General features: G+C 40.6%; 3 protein-coding genes across 3 annotated transcripts in view; 2 read left to right on the forward strand and 1 right to left on the reverse strand.

The window, feature by feature from the left end:
- mief2 (mitochondrial elongation factor 2) overlaps window positions 1-1,086 on the forward strand; it is a 24,982-nt gene extending 23,896 nt beyond the window's left edge. Inside the window, exons 7-8 of the mRNA XM_062026544.1 lie at window positions 46-198; window positions 258-1,086. Coding sequence (XP_061882528.1) covers window positions 46-198; window positions 258-759 — 655 coding nt within the window. The 3' untranslated portion in view covers window positions 760-1,086. The remainder of the gene's footprint in view (window positions 1-45; window positions 199-257) is intronic.
- Window positions 1,087-2,364: 1,278 nt separating this feature from the next.
- LOC133633512 (guanine nucleotide exchange protein SMCR8-like) lies at window positions 2,365-9,389 on the forward strand. The gene is made up of 4 exons (XM_062026053.1): window positions 2,365-2,831; window positions 4,375-4,787; window positions 6,872-8,302; window positions 8,956-9,389. The coding sequence occupies exons 1-4, from the start codon at window positions 2,646-2,648 to the stop codon at window positions 9,353-9,355; spliced, it is 2,430 nt and encodes an 809-aa protein (XP_061882037.1). The 5' UTR covers window positions 2,365-2,645; the 3' UTR covers window positions 9,356-9,389.
- A 337-nt stretch (window positions 9,390-9,726) lies between these two features.
- The window catches only part of LOC133633513 (uncharacterized), a 34,678-nt gene continuing 16,682 nt past the window's right edge, over window positions 9,727-27,722 (reverse strand). The window contains exons 21-32 of the mRNA XM_062026054.1: window positions 24,233-24,319; window positions 24,073-24,150; window positions 23,888-23,992; window positions 21,413-21,515; window positions 21,221-21,290; window positions 20,911-21,137; window positions 20,764-20,843; window positions 17,293-17,373; window positions 17,115-17,192; window positions 16,921-17,025; window positions 12,644-12,743; window positions 9,727-10,256 (exon numbers count right to left, since the gene is read on the reverse strand). Of these exons, the coding sequence (XP_061882038.1) occupies window positions 10,171-10,256; window positions 12,644-12,743; window positions 16,921-17,025; window positions 17,115-17,192; window positions 17,293-17,373; window positions 20,764-20,843; window positions 20,911-21,137; window positions 21,221-21,290; window positions 21,413-21,515; window positions 23,888-23,992; window positions 24,073-24,150; window positions 24,233-24,319 (1,200 nt within the window). The 3' untranslated portion in view covers window positions 9,727-10,170. The remainder of the gene's footprint in view (window positions 10,257-12,643; window positions 12,744-16,920; window positions 17,026-17,114; window positions 17,193-17,292; window positions 17,374-20,763; window positions 20,844-20,910; window positions 21,138-21,220; window positions 21,291-21,412; window positions 21,516-23,887; window positions 23,993-24,072; window positions 24,151-24,232; window positions 24,320-27,722) is intronic.

Raw genomic sequence — 27,722 nt, forward strand, 5'->3', positions numbered from 1 at the left:
TTTTATGTTTGAAAAGTGTTTTTTAGTGGTGTGATGTTTCTGCAGGTACCTGGTGGGCGGCTACTTGTCAGCAGAGGCTGTCGTCAACATGTTCAGCAAGGTCGTCATGGAAACGATGAACTGGCCGTCCGTCAGCAGCACTTTGGACTGTCTGGTCGGACCGGTGCCGGGAGGACCGGGCCTGAGACTGGAGATTCGGTTTGTCGCACCGCACGTTTGGGAGTGAAAAAGTGTGAGTGAGAATTCCTCCTTTTCAGGCCCACAAGTGAACGCAGCGCGAGTGACGAGACGCTCTTCATCACGGTGCTGCCGGTCCTGAGGGAGGCCGACGTGGTCCTGACGGCCCAGCCCGAGCTCACGTCTCCCTGGCACCACGCCTGGCACCTCTCCCTCTACCCCTGGGAGACGCGGCGCCTGGCCCAGCTGGACGCCGCCGACGACGGCCGCCGCCGGACCGCGCTCAAGTTGCTCAAGGCGGTGTGTCGCCTCAACCCCGCCCTGCGCCCGCTGGGCTCCGCCCCCCTGGCCAACCTGGTCCTGCACCTGAGCGAGCGCGAGGGCGACTGGAGCGAGCCCAGTCTGCACCTTCGCTTCCGGCAGTGCGTGGCCGAGCTGATCGGCCACCTGGAGCAGGAAGTCCTGCTCAGCTACTTCAAGCCCGCCGTCAACTTGCTGAGCGGCCTGACGGAGGAGCAGGTGGACCAGATGGGCTTCATGTTGTACTGCGCCGCCTCCCAGCCTGAAATCCTGCTCATGTGACACCTTAGCGACATGCTCCACTTCACCGTGCCAACCATCAGGGTGCCTCAGAATGTGCCTGATTGGAAAAAACAATAAACAAAAAAACACTTCAACTCATGGGGGTTAGTTTTGTACACATTTGCAACTGTTCCTGATTGCGTTGCTAGGGTTACGCGTTTAGCATACAGGAAGTAAAGTGTGCTCAATCTCGGTGTTACTTATCTTCATGCAAGTGTCCTCATTTTAGCCAAGTATCTTTTTAAAACGGAGTGAATGTTGCAGATGTCCTTGATGAGAGAAAGATGTCAGTGAAAATGACAGATGACAATAAAGCACTTTGTAAGATTGTAATAGTTGTTTGGTTGTCAAAGTTCCTTTAATCAGATTATTTAGTGCAAAAAGCACATGTCAAAGATCTATTGCCATAAAATTGGATTTTGTGCTGTTTTCCTTTTTATGGATTTCAATTTTATCAGATAAACACAAGAATCTGAAAAGAAAATGTTCATCCAAAATGCAAAAATGCGTGCTTATCTGTGTGACGACAAATGAAAGCCCTACTGCAAAAAAAAACACTTGTCAAAGATCCTCTAGATGACAAGAGTAATCTGCTTTTTTAACAATTTACAACAAATCGCAAACCAAAGATCCTCTATTTACAGGAATTCAATGCTGCTTTTAAAGTCCTACTGCAAAAAAAACCCCACTCGTTAAAGATCCTCTATATAACACCAGAAGTCTGCTTTTTAATGACTTACAGCAAAATGCAAACCAAAGATCCTCTATTTAACAAGAATGCAATGCTGTTTTAAAGCTCTACTGAAAAAATATTTGTCAAAGATCTTCTATATGACAAGATTACTCTTGTCATATAGACACAGGAATGCAATGCTGTTTTTAAAGCCCTATACTGCAAAAAAAAACACTTGTCAAAGATCCTCTATTTGACAAGAGTAGTCTGTTTTTTTAATGACAAAGCAAAATGCAAACCAAAGATGCTCTATACAACAGAAATGCACTATCTCTTTCTATGGCCTTTTGCAAAATTAGTCTGCTTTTTTAATGACTTACAGCAAAACGCAAACCAAAGATCCTCTATTTAACAGGAATGCATTGCTGGTTTTAAAGCCCTACAGCAAAAACAACACTTGTCAAAGACCCTCTATTTGACAAGAGTAGTCTGTTTTTTTAATGACAAAGCAAAATGCAAACCAAAGATCCTCTTTACAACAGAAATCCACTATCCCTTTCTTTGGCCTTTTGCAAAAAAAAAAAACGCTAGTCAAAGATCCTCTATGGAGCAAGCGTACTCTGGTTTGCATTTCGCTGAGTCTTTAAAACAAAGATCCTCTATACTACAGAAATGCTGTGCTGGTTTTAAAGCGGTACTAGGACACACTGGTCAAAGATCGTTTACGCATAAAGAGTGCTTTGCTATGTTTCTAATTACACAAAACACTTCGCAAAGATCTTCTCTAAATGTGAAGCGCTTTGTTGATTTTCCGGACGTGCTTGAATTCAAGTTTGTCGGTGTTTTGTTTTGAAAGTGCATACCGGAAGTGGTTGTGTATTGTCACGTGTGACTTGACGTCGCAGTTGAAAATTGTTTTTGACAATCTGGAAACAGGTCAGCTGCACGGGCGGGCGGTCACGTGTCCAAACATGCGCGCTCTTAGCGGAAGGGAAGAAGTTTATGAGAAACGTTAGAAGGCCGTGAAGTCTGCGGGGGAAAAAGCGGAATAATCCCGGGGAAGTTGTGCTATTTGTGGTGACTTCAGCCGGGAGGAAGTGAGTCTTCTCCGCGCTCACATGACTTGTTGGAGGACCCGACACAGTGCGAGGTGACCCATGGGCGACTTGGACGGAGGAGTTCCGCGCGCCGGTGCCTGATCGCCGCCGAGGAGATGATCTCGTCGCCGGACTTGCTGCCCTTCACGGGGCCGGAGGGCTTCGGGGAGGAGGCGGCGGAGGGCGACAGCGGGGGGCTGCCAGACGCGCTCTCCGTCCCGCTGCTTTCTTCCACACACCCCTGGAGCTCCACGGCCAAATTCCACTGCGACTTTGTGCTGGTGGCAGAATTCTCCGAGCAGGTCAGCAGATTGAAGATTTCTATTAATATTTACATCATATTTGTACTAATATTTACTTCATGGTAAATATTTGTTCTAATATTTACTTTATGGTAAATATTTGTTCTAATATTTACATCCTGGTAAATATTTGTATTAATATTTACTTCATGGTAAATATGTGTTCTAATATTTACATCATGGTAAATATTTGTATTAATATTTACTTAATGGTAAATATTTGTATTAATATTTACATCATGGTAAATATTTGTACTAATATTTACATCATGGTAAATATGTGTTTTAATATTTACGTCATGGTAAATATTTGTACTAATATTTACATCATGGTAAATATTTGTTCTATTTACATTGTGGTAAATATTTGTACTAATATTTACATCGTGGTAAATATGTACTAATATTTACATCACGGTAAATATTTCTACTAATATTTACATCACGGTAAATATTTGTTCTAATATTTACATCACGGTGAACATTTGTACTAATACTTACATCATGGTAAATATGTGTACTAATATTTACATCATGGTAAATATGCGTTCTAATATTTACAGCACGGTAAATATTTGTACTAATATTTACATCATGGTAAATATTTGTACTAATATTTACATCATGGTGAATGTCACATGATGGCAAGTTAAAGGAATGGAAATATAGAACATTTGAAAGGTGAAGTAGCCATGTTTGGATTACATAAATATATTATGTATATATGATGCAAATATGTATTGAAACTATTCTAAAACATGATCAAAATTTGACTTTATAAATCTATTCATTCATCCAATTCCTTTCGGGGATCTTCAAAGATCCTATATTAAAGAGTACCGGTTTTTTAGTGACTCAAAGAAGCCGGTGAATAATCACCTGTGATCAATCATAATTAATCCAAACTTCAAATGGTGATAAATCTAATTTATAAACAATCATTTGACAGCCCTAAAACAATACAATATTTGTGAAAACATAGTACAAAACTCAAAAATATCGATTACATCACAGGAGTATCAATCCAATACCGACACTACCATCGGTTTCGATGCCATCAATACTTGAATCGATCCACCAAACCCTCTTCATTGGACAGGATTTAAGATGTCATGTGTACGACCCACCACAAGGTGGCAGTGGACTTTACAGTTGTGTGTGTGGTACGTTCACTCTACCCTGTCATGTTTAAAATGAAAATATAGGAAAAACTGCCATTAGCTTTTGTGTGACATATGACGCAAACAATTTTGCAGCAGTTCATTCTATTTAACTATAAGGCATGTGTGCAATCCACCACTAGGTGGCATTAAGCACCAATTTAAGATTAATTGAATTTACTGTATATTTCATGTTAAATATACCCAAAAACATTATATTGTTCCAAAACAGAAAATGACAAAAATATAGAGGCGATGACGTCATTGCTGAAAAAAATCAAAGCATTCAGTGTGATTGTCATACCACTCACAGCCACTAGGGGGCAATACCTCATATAAATACACTGTTGCAGAAGTAGTGCTTACTGTGTTTGTGCGTCCAGGTGGGTCCAACACCTGTCATGACCATCCCAGACGACCCCAAAGTCATCGGCTCCTTCGACCTCAACCACTTCTCCGTGCGCATCATGTCGGTGGACTACCAGGCGTCGGGACCTGGCCACGCCCCCTCCGTCTCCACGGGCCCCCGCCTCAGCTTCAGCGAAGACTCCAAGGTGGTCCTGGGCGACTCGGCGGAGAGCGCCTTCGCCTACGTGCAGCACGTGACGCTGTACGACCTGGAGGCGCGCGGCATGGTGCGGCCCTTCTGCATGGCGTACGTGTGCTCGGACCAGAACAAGCTCATGGAGAACTTCGCCCGGCTGGCGGCCGGCTTCTCCCGAGCGTCCGAGAGCCTGAAGACGGGCAACAGGCAGGCCTTTTCTCTGGAGCTGCAGCGGAAACTACAGGAGCTTCAGTAAGTTTGAACTCTTAACCCTGTAAGACCCAAATATAGAAAAACCTAAAAAAAAATGTTTTGACCTTTTAGATGTTGTAGGAGGCATTTGAACACAACACAAGGGTATAATGTATACTATCCATGTATAGAGAAAATACTTCAGGAAGTGATGTAGTGGAGGGAATACAACCTGTTTGAGCCCACTGTAACAAGCCAGCATTTTGACTAGCACATTCACCCAGTGTTGTATATTTGCGACAATTATATAACAAGCTCTAAATGAAATTTGATACATCTGTTCCACAATAACTACATATGTACATGCTCTAGACCAGGGGTGTCAAACTCAAATACAGAGTGGGCCAAAATTTTAAACTGAACAAAGCCGCGGGCCAAGGTTGAACAAATTTACCTTTTAATAGGGACCCAAACAAGTTTTGCATTGAATATTGAACAAGCAAGGCTTATATAACTTTATAGTGACGTGCAAAATCAAGTTTCAAATAATAAAATATCAATGGCATATCAAATACAATTTAAATACAAATTGAATGCCTCTTTTCTATTTGCAGCCTTCTGAGGTAAATATCAACATTAACTTTTTCCACAGGCTAATAAATTTGAAAACAAAATCACAATGAATAAACCAACCATTCAGGACTTTGAACTGCTCAGTTTGCAACACACTGATCTAATCTGATATGCCCAAGCCAGATACCTGCCATCTTTGCTTGGATGCTAATGTCGGGGCTCAGGCTTTGAGCTGAGGCAACCTTCATTATCGAACAAAGGTGTTCATCAGTCATTATATCTCGTAGTCCGCCGGGACCACAGAGTTGAGGGCGTGCCTTAAAGGCACTGCCTTTAACGTCGACTACGAGCTGTCGTCACGTCTGCTTTTCATGCATTCTAACAACGTGCCGGCCTGATCACAAAATATGTGCGGCGTCTGTATGCACAAACATGTGAATGCAAGCCATACTTAATCAACAGCTATACAGGTTACACAGAGGGTGCCCGTATAAACAACTTTTACACTGTTAGAAATATACGCCACACTGTGTGAACCCACACCAAACAAGAATGACAAACACATTTTGGGAGAACATCCGCACCGTAACACAACATAAACACAACAGAACAAATACCCAGAACCTCTTGCAGCACTAACTCTTCCGGGACGCTACAATATACACCCCCCGCTACCACCAAACCCCCCCTCACACACACACACCTTGTCGCGTCCCGGAAGAGTTAGTGCTGCAAAGGGTTCTGGGTATTTGTTCTGTTGTGTTACGGTGCGGATGTTCTCCCGAAATGTGTTTGTCATTCTTGTTTGGCGTGGGTTCACAGTGTGGCGTATATTTCTAACAGTGTAAAAGTTGTTTATACGGGCACCCTCAGTGTAACCTGTATCGCTGTTGATTAAGTATGCGTTGCATTCACTTGTGTGTGTGTGTGCAGAAGCCGCATGTGAAATCATGTGACTGGGCCAGCAGTCGGACTGGATGAAAAGCAGGCGTGATTATTATTGGGAGGGGCAGTGAAATTGGGAGTCTCCCGGGAGGGTTGGCAAGTATGAGAATTAGCGGTGAATGAGGTGTTACCGCGGCACCGCCGCTGTATATAATCGGCGGGCCAGCTCCAGTATTAATTTGATAACGCCTCAAGGGCCAAGTGAAATTACACGGGCCAGAGTTTGACACCCCTGCTCTACACATTGTAATAACATTGTGAAGCGCTTTGAGTGCCTAGAAAAGCGCTATATAAATCTAACCCATTAATAATAACAACCCAAAAAATTATATAAGACATTTTACTTACTTGAATCTGATGAATCCAGTCCAATGAAACAAATAGATGTTTTTCGAAGGAAACCTTGAGAGGTTGTGTGAGTTCATGGCCAGAAGGCGTGACTTATAAACTAATTTACGATCCAATAGCCTTGTGAGACTGAACAATAGGACCCAATGACTAAAATATATATATATATATAACGGATTGTTTTTTAGGATGGTTAAAGGTAATGTTGTAATTTTACAACAAGGGGTGTTACAGGGTTAAGCTCCGCCCACAGGGCTGTGATCATGTGACTGTTTCAGGTACGCACGCTCGACGCTGCTGGAGTATGGCGAGGGAGGAAAGCCGGACGAATTGGAAGCGTTGGAGCGCTCCATCTTCACTCACAAAGATCTCCTCCGCCAGGTGACTTCCTACCCAAACAGGAAGCTCAAACAGCCTGACTTCCTGCCTTACGACCCCGCCTTGACAGACGCGGCCGCAGCCCCGCCTCCTCTTCTGTCACCGCCCCGCCCCCGCAGGTCAGAGCGTCACCTGAAGTCAATAGACGAGCTGTGCAACGCCTACTTCCTGTCACTGACGAGAGAGCAGCTGGCTCACACGGAGTACCGTCTCCGTGGCGACGCCGGCGCCCTGCGTAACGCTCACATCGCCCGCTCGCTCTCCAAGAAGCTGGGACTCACCGACTTCCTCTTTGAGCTGTGGCGCCCGGATGATGATGACGATGCTGATGAAGAAGAGGCGGAGGAGGAGATTGGCGGCAAGGAAGCGTCACTGAAAGCAACAGGAAGTCAAAGCGAGGAGCCGCGGTCTTTCTGTTCCTGCGTGGAGGAGCTGCCCATCAAAATGGAGGCGGGAGATGTCGTGACCTCCGACCCTCAGGTCACCACGGAGACGGGAAGCATCAGCAGCAACGACAGTATCGAGGTCCTCGGGACGGAGCGCTCGTATCGCACGCAGCGGGACGCCGACACCGCCTTCCACCTCCCGACGCTCGCTTCAAAGTCCGAGGCGGCGCCGCGGCGAGCGAGAGGATACGCCAGACGAGCCAACAGCGAGGACAGCATCGAAGTCCTGAGCACCACCGAGTCCATCGTCCCAGAGGACCTCGCCGCCATCACGGAGGAAGAGGCGGAGCGACAGCCTCTTAGCAACGGCCTCTCAGAAAAGTGGGAGGAGCCAACAGAAATTAAGACCTGTGATGACAAACTGTTTAGCGGTGATGTCACGGTGGAGGTGGCATCTTGGGCGAGGAGCCTCGCTGATGAAGATGGCCGCCTAGGGAGTAGTCCAGGTCACCAGACGCCGCCTGACCTCGCCATGAACTTTAGCACGCCGCTCGACATTGACCGCTGGTCGACCCACGCTCCTCTCCGGCCGCCCAGCGCCGCAGACGAGGCATGGGACAGCAGCAGCTTCACCGGCTCCTCGGACCCGCCGTCCCCGCTGCAGAAGGTCCACGGCGCCGCCTCGGATAAGACCACACGGAGGAAGGCGGGGCGGCGAGCTCTACGCTTCCTCAAGCAGAACTCCTTCTCTCACGACGCCGTGTTCTGTCTGCTGAGCGGCCGACCGCTGGTGGTCGTGACTCGCGATGAAGGTCTGCTGAGGAAGACTGTGGACGGACTGAGTCTCTTCCTGCCGGCGCCCGGTGTCGGCGTGGTGATGCCGTGTTTGAGCACGCCGCTCCAGCTGAGTGACCTGCTCACCTGGAGGCTGATAGGCGTCCACAGGTGACTTTCTTACATTTTGATGTGGGGGGGTATATTGTAACATACCGGAAGAGTTAGTGCTGCAAGGGGTTCTGGGTATTTGTTCTGTTGTGTTTATGTTGTGTTACGGTGCGGATGTTCTCCCGAGATGTGTTTGTCATTCTTGTTTGGTGTGGGTTCACAGTGTGGCGCATATTTGTAACAGTGTTAAAGTTGTTTATACGGACACCCTCAGTGTGACCTGTATGGCTGTTGACCAAGTATGACTTGCATTCACTTGTGTGTGTGAAAAGCCGTAGATATTATGTGATTGGGCCGGCACGCAAAGGCAGTGCCTTTAAGGTTTATTGGCGCTCTGTACTTCTCCCTACGTCCGTGTACACAGCGGCGTTTTAAATAGTCATAAATTTTACTTTATGAAACCGATACTGATCATTTTGAAACAGATACAGATAATTCCTGATATTACATTTTAAAGCATTTATGGGTCGATAATATCGGCAGTCTGATATCAGACATCCCTAGTTTTCACCTCCGGGAAGAAGTCACGTGTCGGAATACAAGCAATAGGCGGAACTGAGCGACTATCATCGGCTCTTTTGCTACAATTTTATTTACGATTTAGAATGCATAAAAAATTCCTTTTTATCAAATGTCTTTTTGTGGTTGATCAGGTCGTCATCCTCGCCGTCTTCCACCACGCTTCACTCCCTGACGCGCTACAGTCGCTATCTGGGCCTGCTGGACTTGGACCAGAGAACGCTGCGCTGTCCGTCCTACGCTGGCTCGCTCATCAAGACCCTGGCCGATCGCTCCACCAACATCCTGCGCGGAGCCACCTACCTGCTGCACCTGGAGAGCGGGCTGACGGCGCTGGCCAATCGGGCTCTGCTGTTCACGTTCGATACCGACGAGCTCCGGCACGGAAAAGACATCCCGTCCGTGGCGGGCGACTTGACCATATTGCGTTACTTGTCGGACCTCATCAAGCGGCACCACGCGGGACGCGGACCGCCAGTGCTACGCTTCTCCTACGTGCCGCTGCACGTCCACAGAAACACCACGACAACTTGAAAACTGCCAGATCAAGAATATGCCAAATAAATTATTGAACCTATCTTCTGTTTGTGTTTTCACGCTTTATTGTAACGTCTTCAAGTTTAAACACAAGTTGACGTTTTAAAAAGGCACAGAAACTTCATCTGAGGATCTTTTGTAGCGAAATGCCCAACGAGCGGCCCGCAAATTGTTTTTCTGTTACATCGCGATAACAAAAGGATTACAATTTTAAATTGAACATTCAGTTTTTCATCTGCAATTACAATCGGCCATCAAAAAAATGTAAACAGCCAGTATTTTTTTTTTTTTTTATCAAATCAGAGCAGAAAAAGTAATTCAAAAGGAAGTAAATAAATGAGTATTGAGTCATCTTTAATCTTCATCTTTTAATTGGACTATAGTTTAGAATATTTACATAGTGTTTGGAAAATAGGGAAACTTATTTGTATTTTTAGTTAAAGAAAATGTATTTGCCATTCATCAGTTTCAAACTGATGAATGGCAAATACACAAGACCCTTCAACATATACATATAATCATAAGAAATATATCGTTTTTACAGTCTCTGCATCAAGCCATTGATTGGCAGTTCTGGTTGTAGCCAAAAAGTGGGAGGGGTTTCAAAGCTTTTGAAAACTGCATCTCTCCCCCACATCAAGCAGCTGCTATAAGAAAACTTTTGACGGATGGCATGTGGTCGTCATGAGATGGAGGGAAAAAAAAGGGGCTTGGCTTACCAAGCTGGGCCGTGAGTGCACAGGCAGAGGAACGGGGGGAGGGTGCTACAGGCGTTTCCTGCTAAAACGCAGCGTCTGCAGCTGTGCCAAGCTTCAAAGCTTCACGACTTGCTGGTGCCAGCGTCTGGCTTGAGGATCCAGAAGGTGTCTAATGGAGTGAAGAGCACTGGTGGGGTCCGCTGGTGAAGATGGAGACACAGAAATGTTTTTACACAGGGGTGTCCAAACTTGTTCCACAGAGGGCCACACACTGAAAATGAAAGCTTGATTTTTAAAACCATTACAATATACATTGCAAGTTACCTAAGGGCTCAATTCTGGTGAATGTTTAAGGTCCCGGGGACCCAAAAGGGTCTCAGTCATTCAAGTGTTAAAAAAAAGTCATATATACAGTTGTGCTCATAAGTTTACATACCCTGGGAGAATTTATGATTTCTTGGACATTCAGAGAATATGAATGATAACACAAAAACCTTTCTTCCACTCACGCTTAATGGTTGTGTGAAGCTATTTATTGGCAAACAACTGTGTTTAATCTTTTTAAATCAAAATGACAAAAGAAAGTACCCAAATGACCCTGATCAAAAGTTTACATACCTCAGTGACTTTGATCTGATAACATGCACAAAAGTTGACGCAAACAGGTTTGAATTGCTAATCAAGGTTCCAATCCTCACCTGTGACATGTTTGTTTGTAATGAATGTGTGTGTATAAAAGGTCAGTGAGTTTCTGGGCTTCTGACAGACCATTGCATCTTTCATCCAGTGCTGCACAGATGTTTCTGGATTCTGAGTCATGGGGAAGGCAAAAGAATTGTCAAAGGATCTGCGAGAAAAGGTAATTGAACTGCATAAAATAGGACAGGGGTATAAAAAGATATCCAAGGAATTGAGAATGCCAATCAGCAGTGTTCAAACGCTGATTAAGAAGTGGAACGTGCAAAGAAAAATCCACAAATAACTTCATCTGAAATACAGGACTCTCTGAAAAATTGTGGTGTGGCTGTTTCAAGATGCACAATAAGGAGGCATTTGAAGAAAAATGGGCTGCATGGTCGAGTGGCCAAAAAGTTCAATTTTGGTCTCATCACTCCAAATTACTTTGTTCCAGAAGTTTTGAGGCTTGTCTCTGTGCTGTTTGGCGTAATGTAAGCGGGATACTTTGTGACATTTTCGCAGAAATGGCTTTCTTCTGGCAACTCGACAATGCAGCACATTTTTCTTCAAGTGCCTCCTTATTGTGCATCTTGAAACAGCCACACCACAATTTTTCAGAGAGTCCTGTATTTCAGCTGAAGTTATTTGTGGATTTTTCTTTGCATCTCGAACAATTTTCCTGGCAGTTGTGGCTGAAATCTTTGCTGGTCTACCTGAATCCCTCATTTTCCACTTCTTAATCAGCGTTTGAACACTGCTGATTGGCATTCTCAATTCCTTGGATATCTTTTTATACCCCTTTCCTGTTTTATGCAGTTCAATTACCTTTTCTCGCAGATCCTTTGAAACTTATTTTGCCTTCCCCATGACTCAGAATCCAGAAACATCTGTTCAGCACTGGATGAAAGATGCAATGGTCTGTCAGAAGCCCAGAAACTCACTGACCTTTTATACACACACATTAATTGCAAACAAACATGTCACAGGTGAGGATTGGAACCTTGATTAGCCATTTAAAAACCTGTTTGTGTCAACTTTTGTATATGTTATCAGATCAAAGTCACTGGGGTACGTAAACTTTTGATCAGGGTCATTTGGGTATTTTCTTTTGCCATTTTGATTTAAAAAGAGTAAACAGTTGTTTTGCAATAAATAGCTTCACACAACCATTACGCATGAGTGGAAGAAAGGTTTGTGTGTTATCATTCATATTCTCTGAAGAATGGCCAAGAAATCATAAATTCTCCCAGGGTACAGTATGTAAACTTATGAGCACAACTGTATATATTTTTTTACTTTCAAAATTTAAAAATCTACTTCAGATCTGTTGCCATAAAATGTGTATTTCTTTGTTTTATGCCCTTTTGTTGTGAAAGAAAAGCATTTTTCAAAATGTATTAGTTGATGTGAAGTAATTAGAGCCTTAAACAGGTAAATAATTCATAACCACATTGCTTTTGGTTAATTAATATTTTTAAACAACCGTTTACAAAAAAAACAATTCAAAAGATTCAAAAGGCGCCCTCAACTCTTTAGTGTTAAAAAAAAAAAAAGTCCTATCAATATATATTATTTTTACTTTCAACACCTTAATCTCTAGATCTACTTCAGATCTGTCAATTATACTTTTTTTTTTTTTTTTAACAATGACAGTTCTAATGTTAAAAAAAAAACAGCCTGCATGGCAGCTTTGTATTATGTGTCAATTTTGCAACATTTTCTTATTACATTGCACCGTTTTTTTACTCCATCTTTTTTTTTTGTCACAGTATTTTTAAAATGTGCATCGGCCTATTTTTTGGGCCACTATTTGGACACCCTTGCACTAGAAAATTATGTCACAACTTGAAACATTTTTTTTTTGTCTCAGGAAGTTCTCCGTGCTTTAAAAAAACAACAAAAAATCCACCTGTGGTCTCTTCCAGCTCCCGATAGATCTTCTGCATGATGGCGTTGTGGAGTATGTCATCGCATGAATTCCAGAACCAGCAGAGCACCCACATGTTACTCTGGCATTCAGAAAGAAAAGAAAAAAACACATACTGTAATGAAAATATCAAATACCTTTGAACTACTGAAAATGTGTTAAAATATGCACAGCTACTGTGTTGCCTGTGCTAATAGTTTTCTGACATGTACACCACACCGTGGCAGTGTTGTCAAACCCCCTCGTTTGACCCCATAAGTGAATTTCTCACACAGTCCCAGAAGACACACATTGTGACTTTAGGGTGTTTAGCTGAACCAACAGGAAAACATTGGTTAAAAAACATGGCTGCCATCAAGCAAAACAGCTTTGCAGGAATAACCAACTAATTTTTGAAAGTAGTTGACCATTCATTTCGTTTATATAAAACTTTCCTTAACAGGGGTCCGCAGAGGTACTGCAGGGGGGACGTAAATTTTTTTTGGTTGATATTCCACCTGTAGTTTTTCCACAAAAGTACCGTATTTTTCGGAGTATAAGTCGCTCCGGCCGAAAATGCATAATATAAGTCGCATTTTTTGGGGAATTTTTTTTGATAAAACCCAACACCAAGAATAGACATTTGAAAGGCAATTTAAAATAAATAAAGAATAGTGAACAGGCTGAATAAGTGTACGTTATATGACGCATAAATAACCAACTGAGAACGTGCCTGGTATGTTAACGTAACATATTATGGTAAGAGTCATTCAAATAACTATAACATATAGAACATGCTATACGTTTACCAAACAATCTGTCACTCCTAATCACTAAATCCCATGAAATCTTATACGTCTAGTCTCTTACGTGAATGAGCTAAATAATATTATTTGATACTTTACGGTAATGTGTTACTAATTTTACACATAAGTCGCTCCTGAGTATAAGTCGCACCAAACTATGAAAAAAACTGCGACTTATAGTCCAAAAAATACGGTAAATGTCTTTAAAGGCCTACTGAAATGAAATTTTTGTATTTAAACGGGGATAGCACATCCATTCTATGTGTCATACTTGATCATTTCGCGATATTGCCATATTTTTGCTGAAAGGATTTAGTAGAGAACATCGACGATAAAGTTCGCAACTTTTGGTCGCTGATAAAAAAAGCCTTGCCTGTACCGGAAGTAGCGTGACGTCACAGGTTGAAAGGCTCCTCACATTTCCCCATTGTTTACACCAGCAGCGAGAGCGATTCGGACAGAGAAAGCGACGATTACCCCATTAATTTGAGCCAGGATGAAAGATTCGTGGATGAGGAACGTCAGAGTGAAGGACTAGATTGCAGTGCAGGACAATACATTGGCGAAACACTTTAGCTACGGAGCTAACGTGATAGCATCGGGCTTAACTGCATATATAAACAAAAGAAATAAACCCCTGACTGGAAGGATAGACAGAAAATCAACAATACTATTAAACCATGGACCTGTAACTACACGGTTAATGCTTTCCAGCCTGGCGAAGCTTAACAATGCTGTTGCTAACGACGCCATTGAAGCTAACTTAGCAACGGGACCTCACAGAGCTATGCTAAAAACATTAGCTATCCACCTACGCCAGCCAGCCCTCATCTGCTCATCAACACCCGTGCTCACCTGCGTTCCAGCGATCGACGGAGCGACGAAGGACTTCACCCGATCATCCGTGCGGTCGGCGGCTAGCGTCGGATAGCGCGTCTGCTATCCAAGTCAAAGTTCTCCTGCTTGTGTTGCTGCAGCCAGCCGCTAATACACCGGTCCCACCTACAACTTTCTTCTTTGCAGTCTTCATTGTTCATTAAACAAATTGCAAAAGATTCACCAACACAGATGTCCAGAATACTGTGGAATTTTGAGATGAAAACAGAGCTTTTTGTATTGGATTCAATGTGTCCGAATACTTCCGTTTCAACGATTGACGTCACGCGCATACGTCATCATACATAGACGTTTTCAACCGGAAGTTTAGCAGGAAATTTAAAATTGCACTTTATAAGTTAACCTGGCCGTATTGGCATGTGTTGCAATGTTAAGATTTCATCATTGATATATCAACTATCAGACTGCGTGGTCGGTAGTAGTGGCTTTCAGTAGGCCTTTAAATACACAATGTTGGTTTATAAATTGCAGTGACATGGCCACCTGTACTCTGTGTACTTTGCAGGTTTGAAATGCAAACGTGAATAAATAATTATACTGTATTATTATAATAATCAAAGCATTAAAGATACCTAATTGTAAGCACTCAAGTTAGCACTCAAGCTAGCCGTTAGCGGTGCTAGCCACCAGCTAGCAATTAGCGCTCTGGTGACCCGCTAGTTATTTGCGGCGCTATATTGTATTCTTTGAATACCTGTGTGCAGTTGGCCCACCTTATCATTGCAAATATCAAAATAACAATGCCATTTGTTGGTGCCGTAAACATTTTGTCTATTGTAATTTTATGCTATGGTGCTAGTTATTAATAATAAAACGTTGACTTAAAAACTGAGATAGACAAAAAAAAATTGTGCAGCACAGACAAAGGGGGGACACATTTGGGGAGAGTTTGACCAGGTTGGGGGGCTGGTTATGAATAATAAAATGTTAACATAAAAACTAGAGATGTCCGATAATATCGGCCGATAAATGCTTTAAAATGTAATATCGGAAATTATCGGTATCGTTTTTTTATTATCGGTATCGGGTTGTTTTTTTTATTTTTTATTAAATCAACATAAAAAACACAAGATACACTTACAATTAGAGCACCAACCCAAAAAACCTCCCTCCCCCATTTACACTCATTCACACCAAAGGGTTGTTTCTTTCTGTTATTAATGTTCTGGTTCCTACATTATATATCAATATGTATCAATACAGTCTGTAAGCACACATGATTGTGCGTGCTGCTGGTCCACTAATAGTACTAACCTTTAACAGTTAATTTTACTCATTTTCATTAATTACTAGTTTCTATGTAACTGTTTTTATATTGTTTTACTTTTTTTTTTTATTCAAGAAAATGTTTTTAATTTATTTATCTTATTTATTTATTTATTTTTTTAAAAAGGACCTTATCTTCACCATACCTGGTTGTCCAAATTAGGCATAATAATGTGTTAATTCCACGACTGTATATATCTGTATCGGTTGATATCGGTATCGGTAATTAAGAGTTGGACAATATCGGAATATCTGATATCGGCAAAAAAGCCATTATCGGACATCCATAATAAAAACAATAAGACATTAACATAAAAACTATAACAGTTGGGACGAAATCTTTGCAGCACAAATGTAGCCCAAACAGACGGGACAAGTTTGGTGGAATTTTGACAAGGTGGGTTGGTGGGGGCTGGATGACGTCACTAGTTAGAAAACATATTTCAGAATAACTTAAAAACTAACAAAACATTTTTACAGCACAAAGTGTTATTTTTAATATTTGCAATAAGGGGGGCCAACTTCACGTTGAAGACCCCTAATTTACAGGATAACCCGTAGTGTGCAAATAACTAGTTCAGTGGTTCTTAACCTTGTTGGAGGTACCGAACCCCACCAGTTTCATAAAATGATGTTGTACTAAAGAAATAATAAATATATATTTTACAAACAGAAAGTTACAGGAATGTACACATAATTCCATGTTTACATCTCATTGTGCAACATGTGAATGTTTTAGTGGGAACTAAATGCGATATCTGAAAGGCGTACACATTATTTCCAAAGCAGGACCCCCCACCCAGACATAATACTAGTACAAAGCTCATGAAAAACAATGTTATAGTCATTGTAAGTGGGCCAAAACACTTATATTAGAAAATAATCTCAAGGAAATGACTGCTGTCATTTGATTATAATAATAAAACATTAAACTTGTTATTTAGTCAGGTTTGGGTCTGGTGTGCTGCAGGTGTGACCACAGTGCATGTGCACGTCTGACGTCGCTCACATGTGCTCCACTGAATGCTCAAGGAGTTTTTGCGTTTGCTCACACATATGGAAAATTAGAGGGAACATTGTTTGGGCGTATCCATAATACGCCGACAGGGAGAAGTTTGTGTTTACACGATGAGTCGGGTGTGTCTTGACCTCCGCGGCGGAGGCTCTGCCGAACCCCTGAGGCCGACTCACCGAACCCCTAGAGTTTGATCGAACCCAGGTTAAGAACCACTGAACTAGTTGCACTTTACTTCCCAACCAACAGGAGGCAGCTTCTCACTCGTACGAGCTCATCAGCGTATTTGCTCTTACCTGGAAGGTTTTCAGAATGGGGATGACTGGACTGAGTAGAGGATGGAGAATGATCTCTCTCAAAGCGCCAGTGAGCAGCAGCAACTTGGATTGATCAATGTCACGCTAGAGAGAGAGAGAGACACATGCGCACACAATTAGTGTACGTGACAGACTAAAAAGGAAGTTGTTCGCTCAGTTGTTCACATTCATACCATGAAGAATTTCCCTGAGATGTTCATGTTCCGGCCGGAGCAAGTCTGCAGAATACTGTTCACAAGTTGTACAGCTTCCTGGCTCAATGAAGGAAACCAAAGGAGTCAAAAGAGACATTTAAAAATGCAAACGGGGCTAAAAAAAAATATGTCAGGAAACGAAAGACGACAAACTCACACGCAGGTAGACATCACTTGGTTTTGGGATACATGTGTGGGCTCTGCCGACGAGCATGAGCAGACTGATCCAACAATCGGACTGAAGGACAAGCAGAAATAGTGATTGTGGATTAATCCTGGTATCCATTCTCTTAATACAAGATTGATGTTTTGACACATTTGAGAGAGATGTGTTTTTGCGAGAAGCGTTCAGCAATTAATCATGTCATGATTGATGTCACGTCTTTTTGTCATTTAACATCCCAAACCAGACAGAGCCAGCTCCCTGAGTGCTATTAGATTAGGCGGTACAGCTCGGTTGGGGGTATAGCTCGGTTGGTAGTGTGGCCGTGCCAGCAACTTGAGGGTTCCAGGTTCGAGCCCCGCTTCCGCCATTCTAGTCACTGCCCCTGTGTCCTTGGGCAAGACACTTTACCCACCTGCTCACAGTGCCACCCACACTGGTTTAAATGTAACTTAGATATTGGGTGTCACTATGTAAAAGCGCTAGAGAAAAGTGCTATATAAATATGATTCACTTCACTAGAGACTTTTTTTAAAAAAAAATTTTTTAAAGGGGGCATCTCAATGGCGCAGATTTCTCACTTAACCCTGGTAACCCTACTACCCTCAACCCCAAACAAGTTTAACATGTGTTCCTTATGTAATAGGATTGTTCAATTTGAAGGTTAGAGGTCTAAAATTTCACCGGAATTTTTTTAATAGAAAATTGCAATGTGGTTTTGATTGCAACATTGTTCGAAATGGATGTGAAAATAAAGTATACACACTTACTCTTATCCTGATGTAGAGAAACACATTGTCGGACATGCGCCGCTAAAGAAACCGAAATAAATATGCCAAATAATTACTTCCAGCAATGCTTAAAATGACCAAATGAGGTAAATATTGAACATATTACCGTACATAGTTTTATGAACGTGTCTGTTACTACATTATATACAGTCGTGGTCAAAAGTTTACATACACTTGTAAAGAACATAATGCCATGGCTGTCTTGAATTTCCAATCATTTCTACAACTCTTATTTTTTTGTGATATAGTGATTGGAGCACATACTTGTTTGGTGACAAAAACATTCATGAAGTTTGGTTCTTTTATGAATTGATTATGGGTCTACTGAAAATGTGACCAAATCTGCTGGGTCAAAAGTATACATACAGCAATGTTAATATTTGGTTACATGTCCCTTGGCAAGTTTCACTGCAATAAGGCGCTTTTGGTAGCCATCCACAAGCTTCTGCTTGAATTTTTGACCACTCCCCTTGACAAATTGGCACAGTTGAGCTAAATTTGTTGTTTTTTCTGACATGGACTTGTTTGTTCAGCATTGTCCACACTTTTAAGTCAGGCTTTGAGAAGGCCATTCTAAAACCTTAATTGTAGCCTGATTTAGCCATTCCTTTACCACTTTTGACGTGTGTTTGGGGTCATTGTCCTGTTGGCCAAACAGCTCAATTTGTTTCACCTGACCACAGAACTTTCCTCCAGAAGGTCTTATCATTGTCCACGTGATGTAAGATGAAACAAAAATTTAGATGTTTGGCCACACTACCCAGCAATATGTTTGGCGGAGAAAAGGTGAGGCCTTTAATCCCAGGAACACCAATCCTACCGTCAAGCATGGTTGTGGTAATATTATGCTCTGGGTCTGTTTTGCTGCCAATGGAACTGGTGCTTAACAGAGAGTAAATGGGACAATGGAAAAAGGAGGAGTACCTCCAAATTCTTCAGGACAATGGGTCTTGGGTGTAGTTGGGTGTTCAAACAGGAAAATGGCCCCGAACACACGTCAAAAGTGGTAAAGGAATGGCTAAATCAGGCTGGAATTAAGGTTTTAGAATGGCCTTCCCAAAGTCCTGACTTAAATGTGTGGACAATGCTGAAGAAACAAGTCCATGTCAGAAAACCAACATAATTAGCTGAACTGCACCAATTTTGTCAAGAGGAGTGGTCAAAAATTCAACCAGAAGCTTGCCAGAAGCTTGTGGACGGCTACCAAAAGCGCCTTATTGCAGTGAAACTTGCCAAGGGACATGTAACCAAATATTAACATTGCTGTATGAATACTTTTGACCCAGCAGATTTGTTTACATTTTCAGTAAACCCATAATAAATTCATAAAATAACCAAACTTCATGAATGTTTTTTGTCACCAACAAGTATGTGCTCCAATCACTCTATCACAGGGGTCACCAACCTTTTTGAAACCAAGCGCTACTTCTTGGGTACTGATTAATGCGAAGGGCTACCAGTTTGATACACACTTAAATAAATTGCCAGAAATAGCCAATTTGCTCAATTTACTTTTAACTCTATGTTATTATTAATAATTAATGATATTTATCTTTGTGGAAACTCTGATCATCTTAATGATTTCTCACAATAAATATATATAGAAACAGATAAATATCAATATGCAACACTTTATTTTTATATTTTCTCTAAGTGCACATTTTTCAAATTGAACATTTTCAAATGATCACTTCTAAGACAGTCTTGTGAAATCACAATATCCAATTTTAACTAGCTAGCCACTAACATTTTTTTTAACAAATCATGAAATACTTTGCACCATGTTTGTACAAATAATAACTCATGTAAAATACAAAAGTCAACTCTCAAATTTTTAAATAAATCATGTCACACTTTGAACTGGACACCAAATCTGTCATCTGTTTCTTTGTCAGTTAGTGAAGACCAAGTCTTTAAAATATTTTCTTGGATTTTCAAATTCTATTTGAGTTTTGTCTCTCTTAGAATTAAAAATGTCGAGCAAAGCGAGACCAGCTTGCTAGTAAATAAATACAATTTAAATAATAGAGGCAGCTCACTGGTAAGTGCTGCTATTTGAGCTATTTTTAGAACAGGCCAGCGGGCTACTCATCTGGTCCTTACGGGCTACCTGGTGCCCGCGGGCACCGCGTTGGTGACCCCTGTTCTATCACAAAAAAATAAGAGTTGTAGAAACTCAAGACAGCCATGACATTATGTTCTTTACAAGTGTATATAAACTTTTGACCACGACTGTATATACTTGCAGTGTGTTTACAAAACGGAGGGTTTTGAAGGCTACAACGGTGACTTCCATTAGCTGCATCTTCCAAGTGTTTATCATCTTTAAAATTAAAAAAAATAGAAAGATGTGTTCTTGTCTCTCAGAATGATAGGCAAATGTCCAAAAGAAGTGCAGTTCCCCTTTAAGCTTGCACAAGGGTTAATATCACAACTAAGTCGACAAATTGGTAACACTCATCCTCACCTGCTCTGTCTTTTGCTCTGGCAGACCATGTGCTTATGAGCTGTTCATGAGAAACACTATCTATGTTGGTCGGTCCAAAGGAAAAACTGACTGGTTTTGTGTATGGGCAATAACAAGCTGTTTTACCCTGTACCAGATTGGTAGGGAAAACTTGGGGTAGCCCTTTTTGGTGGAAGTACAAAAACAGAGGTCATCCAGGTGACTTACATTAGTGTAGATGACCAGGTTGCATCTATGGACAAGGAGTACAAAGCCGAGCAGCTGTAAACCTTCTACTGGATGCAAACCTGAACCAGAGAGAGGTTAATTTTTCTGAAGGAGATGAGAGCGACCCAACGCTGAACCTTTGCTGACCTGCGATCGGCTCCCAAGGCTTGTTAAAAAAGCAGAGCTCCCCCGTCTGGCTGACGGTCAGCTTCGGGGCAGTGCAGGTGCTGAACATACGCAGGTAGACCTCGAAGACGTGGGGCCTGAGGTTCAAGAAGGGACCCGTCTCAGACGAGTAGAAGCTCAGCATTGCCGGGGTTAACTGGCCCTCCAAGCAGAGGAGGAGAGGGAGGAGGTGCCCCAGCTGAAAGTTGCTAGAAAAAGAAAACTGGCATCAACAACACCTAATGCAGCTAAAAAAAAAAAAAAAAAGCTACAAGGGCAAGACAGAACTTACAGGTCCCAGTTCTCAGCAGCAGGAAACAGAACTCGTCTGGTGGACTGAAGACACATTAAGGTGTTCTTTACTAAATGAGTGAACAAAGACAAGATGGGAGCCATGACGCTAATTTAATAAACGTGTCTGCCAGATTTTGTCACAATGACTGAAATTAGTCAACGTGACTGGAGAAAATAATTGGAATCACACCCGAACAGTTTTCCAGCTCCCGGTAGATCTTCTTGACAAGGCCGATTTTATGGTTTTTGGGTAACAGCCTGTTCCAGAACCAGTTGAGAGCCCAAATGTTGTTCTGTCATAAAAACATCAAACAGCATGTTGAAAATAAAGTATGTGCTTAAAAAATGAAAACATCCAGGGTTGTCCAAACGTGTCTCAGAAAAATTTAAGGATGCTGGGGCCCAATCTGATACCAATGCCAAGACCAAGCCAATGTAGGTCAATATATGCTCATCCACATGTGACAAAAACTACAGCAAAATTATCTCATAATGTATATTTTTGATAAGTAACTAATTTTCTAACACAGTGCTGAGATCCAATAAAGCTCAGGTTTTTTTGCTTTCCCTGACATTTTCTTAGAGCCCGTTCAAGGCCCTTTGATTGTGTTTGATTTGTTTAAAAGATACAAAATTAAGTCAAATTGGCAGATTGATAGCTTTAAAGCTAATGCAGCCATGACAAATAATATTCATTTGTGCCAGCACTGGAAATAAATGCCACTGGTTCAAATAAACATAATTGTTCAGGTTTTCACTGCCTAATTTACTCGTTTTGGGAGGGTGGAGGGCTCTTCCTGTGGTTTCTGTGCATATCTGACTCTTTGCAATTACTTTTTATTTTTGAATGAAAATGAAAGAACACAAATCCCTAATCCACACCTTTATGTGCACATACGCAGTATTTTAATTCAGTGGCACCTCAGGCTCAGAGCTCAATCAGTTTCATGACCTAGCTCGTAACTTTAAAACACTCAACACTCGTATCCTAAATTAGTGCCAGCGATTTAAATCAATTAAATTAGCTGTTTTCCTCGATTGGAAAAACTGGGTGGGGATGGCTTTTTTTTTTTTGGCCAAAGCCATCACGGCATTTGTTCGTGTTGTTGCTTATTCAGTGTGAAGATTAAATATTCCCACACAGGGACATTTGGCTTTGTAATCAATCATCTTTTTTCCTCCAAACTTTTGTTACTTAGCAGTGCTTCTCACTAGTGAGTCGCAAATAGTGAAGCGGTGTCAGTGTATCTTGTGTGTGTAAGCCAGCGGTGCCGCCTGCTCATACCGAAAACAAAGAGTGTGGTTGATTGACAAGAGGCTTCACTCTGTTCGGTGCTGAGAGCGATGCAATAAATTAAGACTTCTTTTGAAAGCCAGAGACAAAGAAAAGAAACATATGGAGTAATTTATCAATGCCGGAAAAATAATTTAAGTTTATTTTCCTTTATCGTTCAATTACCAATTACTCGGGGTGTAACAGTGTCAAATCTCACGGTACGATATTTTTGCGGTATATTTGTACCCCCGCTTCCCCAAAAAAAGTCTTAAAAATGTTAGTGTGGAAAATAAAGTTGAAACAATGTTAAAGGTAAACACACATACTGTAATTGAACACAAACATAATGCTTAAATGTTCTAATGATATTACTAAAAACAATTATATGTACATGTTTTATATATACTTTCAGTTAACTGTCTTTAAACTGACAATCTAAACATCCAGTGAAGCAAATGTAAAACAATGTTCACGTTAGTGTCTTTCAACTTCAGTGTCTGCTGTATATCACTTTGGAAAATGCTGATTCTCAAAAAGGTTATCTGACAATTTAACGTTTAATAATGTAAATACCTCACAAATTGACGCGTAGCCTCGCTGGCATCAAATGGGTTTATCACGTAGCGTCTTATATTTCTTGCGTTTCCCGCAGTGCAGCATCACCAAACATTTTTTTTTGTCCACTCTGCCGCCTGGCGCAGTTCCTACTTATAACATGGATAACAAATCCTTTTAAACCAAGAGTTGATTCAATGTTATTGAAAAGAAAAAAAGTGCATTAAAACGTCACAACTTCTGACTGGCTTTATGTGTCGTCTTGGAAACCCTTCAGGGAAAGGCCGCGACTTTGACTTGCAGTATACGCAATATAAGAGGTTGTGTTGTCTCAAGGGTCTTTCAGCAACATAACTCAAAAAGTTATGGAATTATTTTTAATGCAAACTTCAGGAAATGTCCGAAAAAACAATCCTCTCTCTCCTTCACAACCTTCCACACACAGACCTCACCCACTCATGCTACGCAGAGAATTTTGGGAGATGTAATTTACGGTTTTATTGTTATTTAGATACCGAAATACCGCAGTATCTTAAATACTGTTACATCACTACTAATTACGACCTATTGACTATCAGTTTAAGGCCTTCAATTTCACAACATCCATTACATGCCTCTTAATGCTTTTAATGACCCGCAAAAAACCTGCTTATGTTTTTCATGAGTGGAAAATTTGTTAATCATTTCCCAGGTGTTCCAGTACACGTGGGAACTCTGAAGCTGCGAGCTCAAATTGGACGATGGATACCCATGCTATAGATGAACCACTTCAATACGTGTTGGAAATCACTAAAGTATCTTCGTTGTGTAATGGAGTAAGACATTTGGACCAACCTGAAATGTGCACAGAATGGGGATGACAGGACTCAGATCAAGATGGAGGATTATCTGACTAAGGGCCCCAACGGTCAGCAGTAATGTGGCCTGATCTGGAAACAGCTGCAAATCACACATGAACACAAATGATTGTACGCTGCACGCTGACAGGGATTCTCCATGTAGGATGGTCCTGTTCGTACCGACACAAAGTAAGGTGGGACTTCCATGTTGTAGTTGGATTCAGTCAACAGAATGGAATTGACAGAGTGGACAGCTTCCTGGTTGTTAAGAAGCAGATAAAGCTAAATTAGAAGAAAAAGAGTGTTTCACACAGGTTTACAGGATTTTCTAAAGACTTACATGCAGGAACTCCGGACTGGGTTCTTCAAAAAAGCTGCTTTTTATAGTTGTGCTCGCGGTTTTGAGCAAATGGGTCCAGGACTCTGACTGGATGAAGAAAAGATAACCATCTTCAGGAGGTAATACTCAATAAGTGAGGGATTCTCAAACTGTGGTACGTGTCCCACTAGTCCAGGGATCCCCAAACGCTGTGGACAGATTAAAAAAAATACAAATACTTTTTTTTTTTAATTATTATTTTTATTTTATTTTTTAACTTGGGACTTCCCGCGGGCCAAATTTTGGACGCTGGCGGCTGAGTTTGGGGACCCCTGCACTAGTCAGAAAGTATGGACAACCTGGTTTCACACAGGGCGCTATGTTAAATACAGACACTGCACTTTCTCATTATACATAAGAGTGTTGGCCGTGTAAACATGCCCTGTTTGGCGGCATGGGGAGTGCCACTCGCAAAAATGCAGGAAAACAATTAGATACGTTTCCTGCAACCCAAAAAGGAGAAAAATATGAGAAATTAAGGTTCGCCCGGAACAGTTACCTTGCACAGCAGTTTCTTGTGTGAAGTAAGCAAGCATACATACACATGGGAAGCTTGGTATATCACACTCTAACAGTGAATTAATACACTTTGCCTGACAAAAGCTTGCTTCAATATTGCACCTTTTCTGCGTGTGTCACCAATAATTCAAAATAAACTAATAAGTATTTCAGTAAAAAGCAGCATTGGTTCAGTATTCAAGGCAATATGGTGATAATGAAATCAGGAAGCCATGACATGCCACGGCAATATATATACACATATGTATATATATACATATATATATATATATATACATATATATATATACACACATATGTATATATATATATATACACATATATATATATATATATATATATACATATATATATATATATATATATATACATATACATATATATATATATATATATATATATATATATATATATATATATATATATATATATATATATATATATATATATACATACAGTATATATACACACACACACACACACACACACACACACATGTATATCAGTGTTTCCCACATTCATTTATTTGTGGCGGCCCGCCACGAAAGAATTACGTCCGCCACAAATAAATTAAAAAAAATAAAAAAAATAAAAAATGTTTTTGTTTGTTTTTTTGTCCTGTCCAGCTTCTCAGGCAAATCATATAGTTGATGTAGATGCCCATATAGGCTGTTCAGATTTACTTTACAAAAGAGAAGTGTAGGATACTTCTCTTGTTGCCTTATTTGTATTTGACCACTACTGTTTTCTGTTTATTTGTTACTGACTGTGGCAGGACACCTCTGCCTTTGTTTCACTTTATGTTGCTGGTAAATAATATGGTTGTAGTAGTAGGCTAAAGTTAAATTATTTAGTATGCACTAATTAAAGGGGCAGAGCTTTAAGAGACATTTTAGCTTTTATATTTAATAAGATATATTTTTGTAAGAACCACAATTAATAAATATATTTCAGTGAATAACTTATTGTTCAAATCTGTATATAAATATGTACATAAAGTGTTGTAATTATATTGTAAAATGGATGGATGGATGGACGGACGTTTAAAACAAAACTGTTATTAATTAGTAAGTATACATTTTTTGAGCCTTTTTAGAGAAAATCATATCATTGTAGTAAATTATGCAAATTACTCGATGTCATGACCACGCCATAGCCACAGGTATCTTGGCAGTTTATGGGAAACATACATATATACATATATATATATATATATATATATATATATATATATATATATATATATACATATATATATATATATATACATATATATATATATATATATATATATATATATATACATAGTATATATACATAGTATATATACATAGTATATATATATATACATACATACATAGTATATATATATATATACATACATACATACATAGGGGCAAAAAAGTATTTAGTCAGCCACCCATTGACAATCAATGGGTGGCTGACTAAATACTTTTTTGCCCCACTGTATATACATACATATATATTAGGGCTGCAACAACTAATCGATTAAAATCCATCCATCTTCTTCCGCTTATCCGAGGTCGGGTCGCGGGGGCAGCAGCCTAAGCAGGGAAGCCCAGACTTCTCTCTCCCCAGCCACTTCGTCCAGCTATATATATATATATATATATATATATATATATATATATATATATATATATATATATATATATATATATATATATATATATATATATATATATATATATATATATGCCCTACCCAGCCTCTATTTTTACATTTTCATAGAGGTATTTTTTAAGTTATGTACATACATTTACATGTTGTAAAATGTGTACATGTACATCGGGACAGATCCATTGAGAGTATGGGCAGAAATCTATCGTATAGGTATTAATTATACACCATAAAACTAACAAAATGCTGTGTCACATGAATGATTATTAAAGCAATTACTTTGTGGAATGAAAAAACACAAGTAATGTAAAAAACATGGTGTTTACTTTTTGATATCAATATAAAACACAAACCAGTTTGGCTAATGAAGATAAAGTCTAATAATCAAGCTTTGTTCTTCTCCAACAACACCATGTGGTTCAGTGCAACAGTTTGATTAACAAAAATAAACAGGAGTGATAACTCCCACATTTAATACACAATCTTTGTGCCTCACCGACAACTCAGCCTGTGTTCAATTCGATGAGATTACTAAACATTTTAGCTAGTGTTGATGTTATTGGAACACTGACAAAGTTAGCAGTTAAATTAAAGGACGAGTGACTCCCAGTCAAACTAAAGACTTTATAAACAAGTTTTGACAACGTTACCGACATCCTCTGCTGCATGGTAACTCTCAGCCCCAGCAGCTGACGGACAGACGCTAGTTGCACGTTCAAAATCAAACTGCAACATCAAATATTTTTCTCCTCCAACAGCATTGCACACCGAGACGCCACGGAAGTAGAAGCGATTGAAATGAAGTGAAATGAAGCGATCGGCTCCGTTAACTCAGAGGGAACATTTTCAAAGCAAAGTCCATGTAGTCGCCGCCGCCATGTTTTCTCGGGCCTAATTGAACTAAAAGTCATAATTTCTCCGTAATTGTTGGTCCAAAAATAATGAGGCTTTTGGCAAAATGAGGGTAATACGTTTATTTTTGGTTGCCGTGTGTTTTCTGACACACATTTCGCCGGCGGGGGCGTGTTAGAAAGCTGGTGGTCACTAAACATGCATGAATATAGCGGTGGAGTGCATCAAAAACGGCAGCAAAATTGCCCCTGAATAATTATTATACAGTACATACTACTTTGACAAAGTTAAGGCGTGTTTAATTGTAAGTTTATGAGCTGGAGTACATTTAGAACTATATTTAAACGTATTATTTTGGTTGATTTCGTCTGAACGACTCAATTGCATGCACACGTCCTAGGTAACAAACATGCGCCTCTCATTGAGTTGTTCATACTCT

This window comes from Entelurus aequoreus, linkage group LG18 (genome assembly GCF_033978785.1).
Source record: "Entelurus aequoreus isolate RoL-2023_Sb linkage group LG18, RoL_Eaeq_v1.1, whole genome shotgun sequence".
Classification (NCBI taxonomy): domain Eukaryota; kingdom Metazoa; phylum Chordata; class Actinopteri; order Syngnathiformes; family Syngnathidae; genus Entelurus; species Entelurus aequoreus.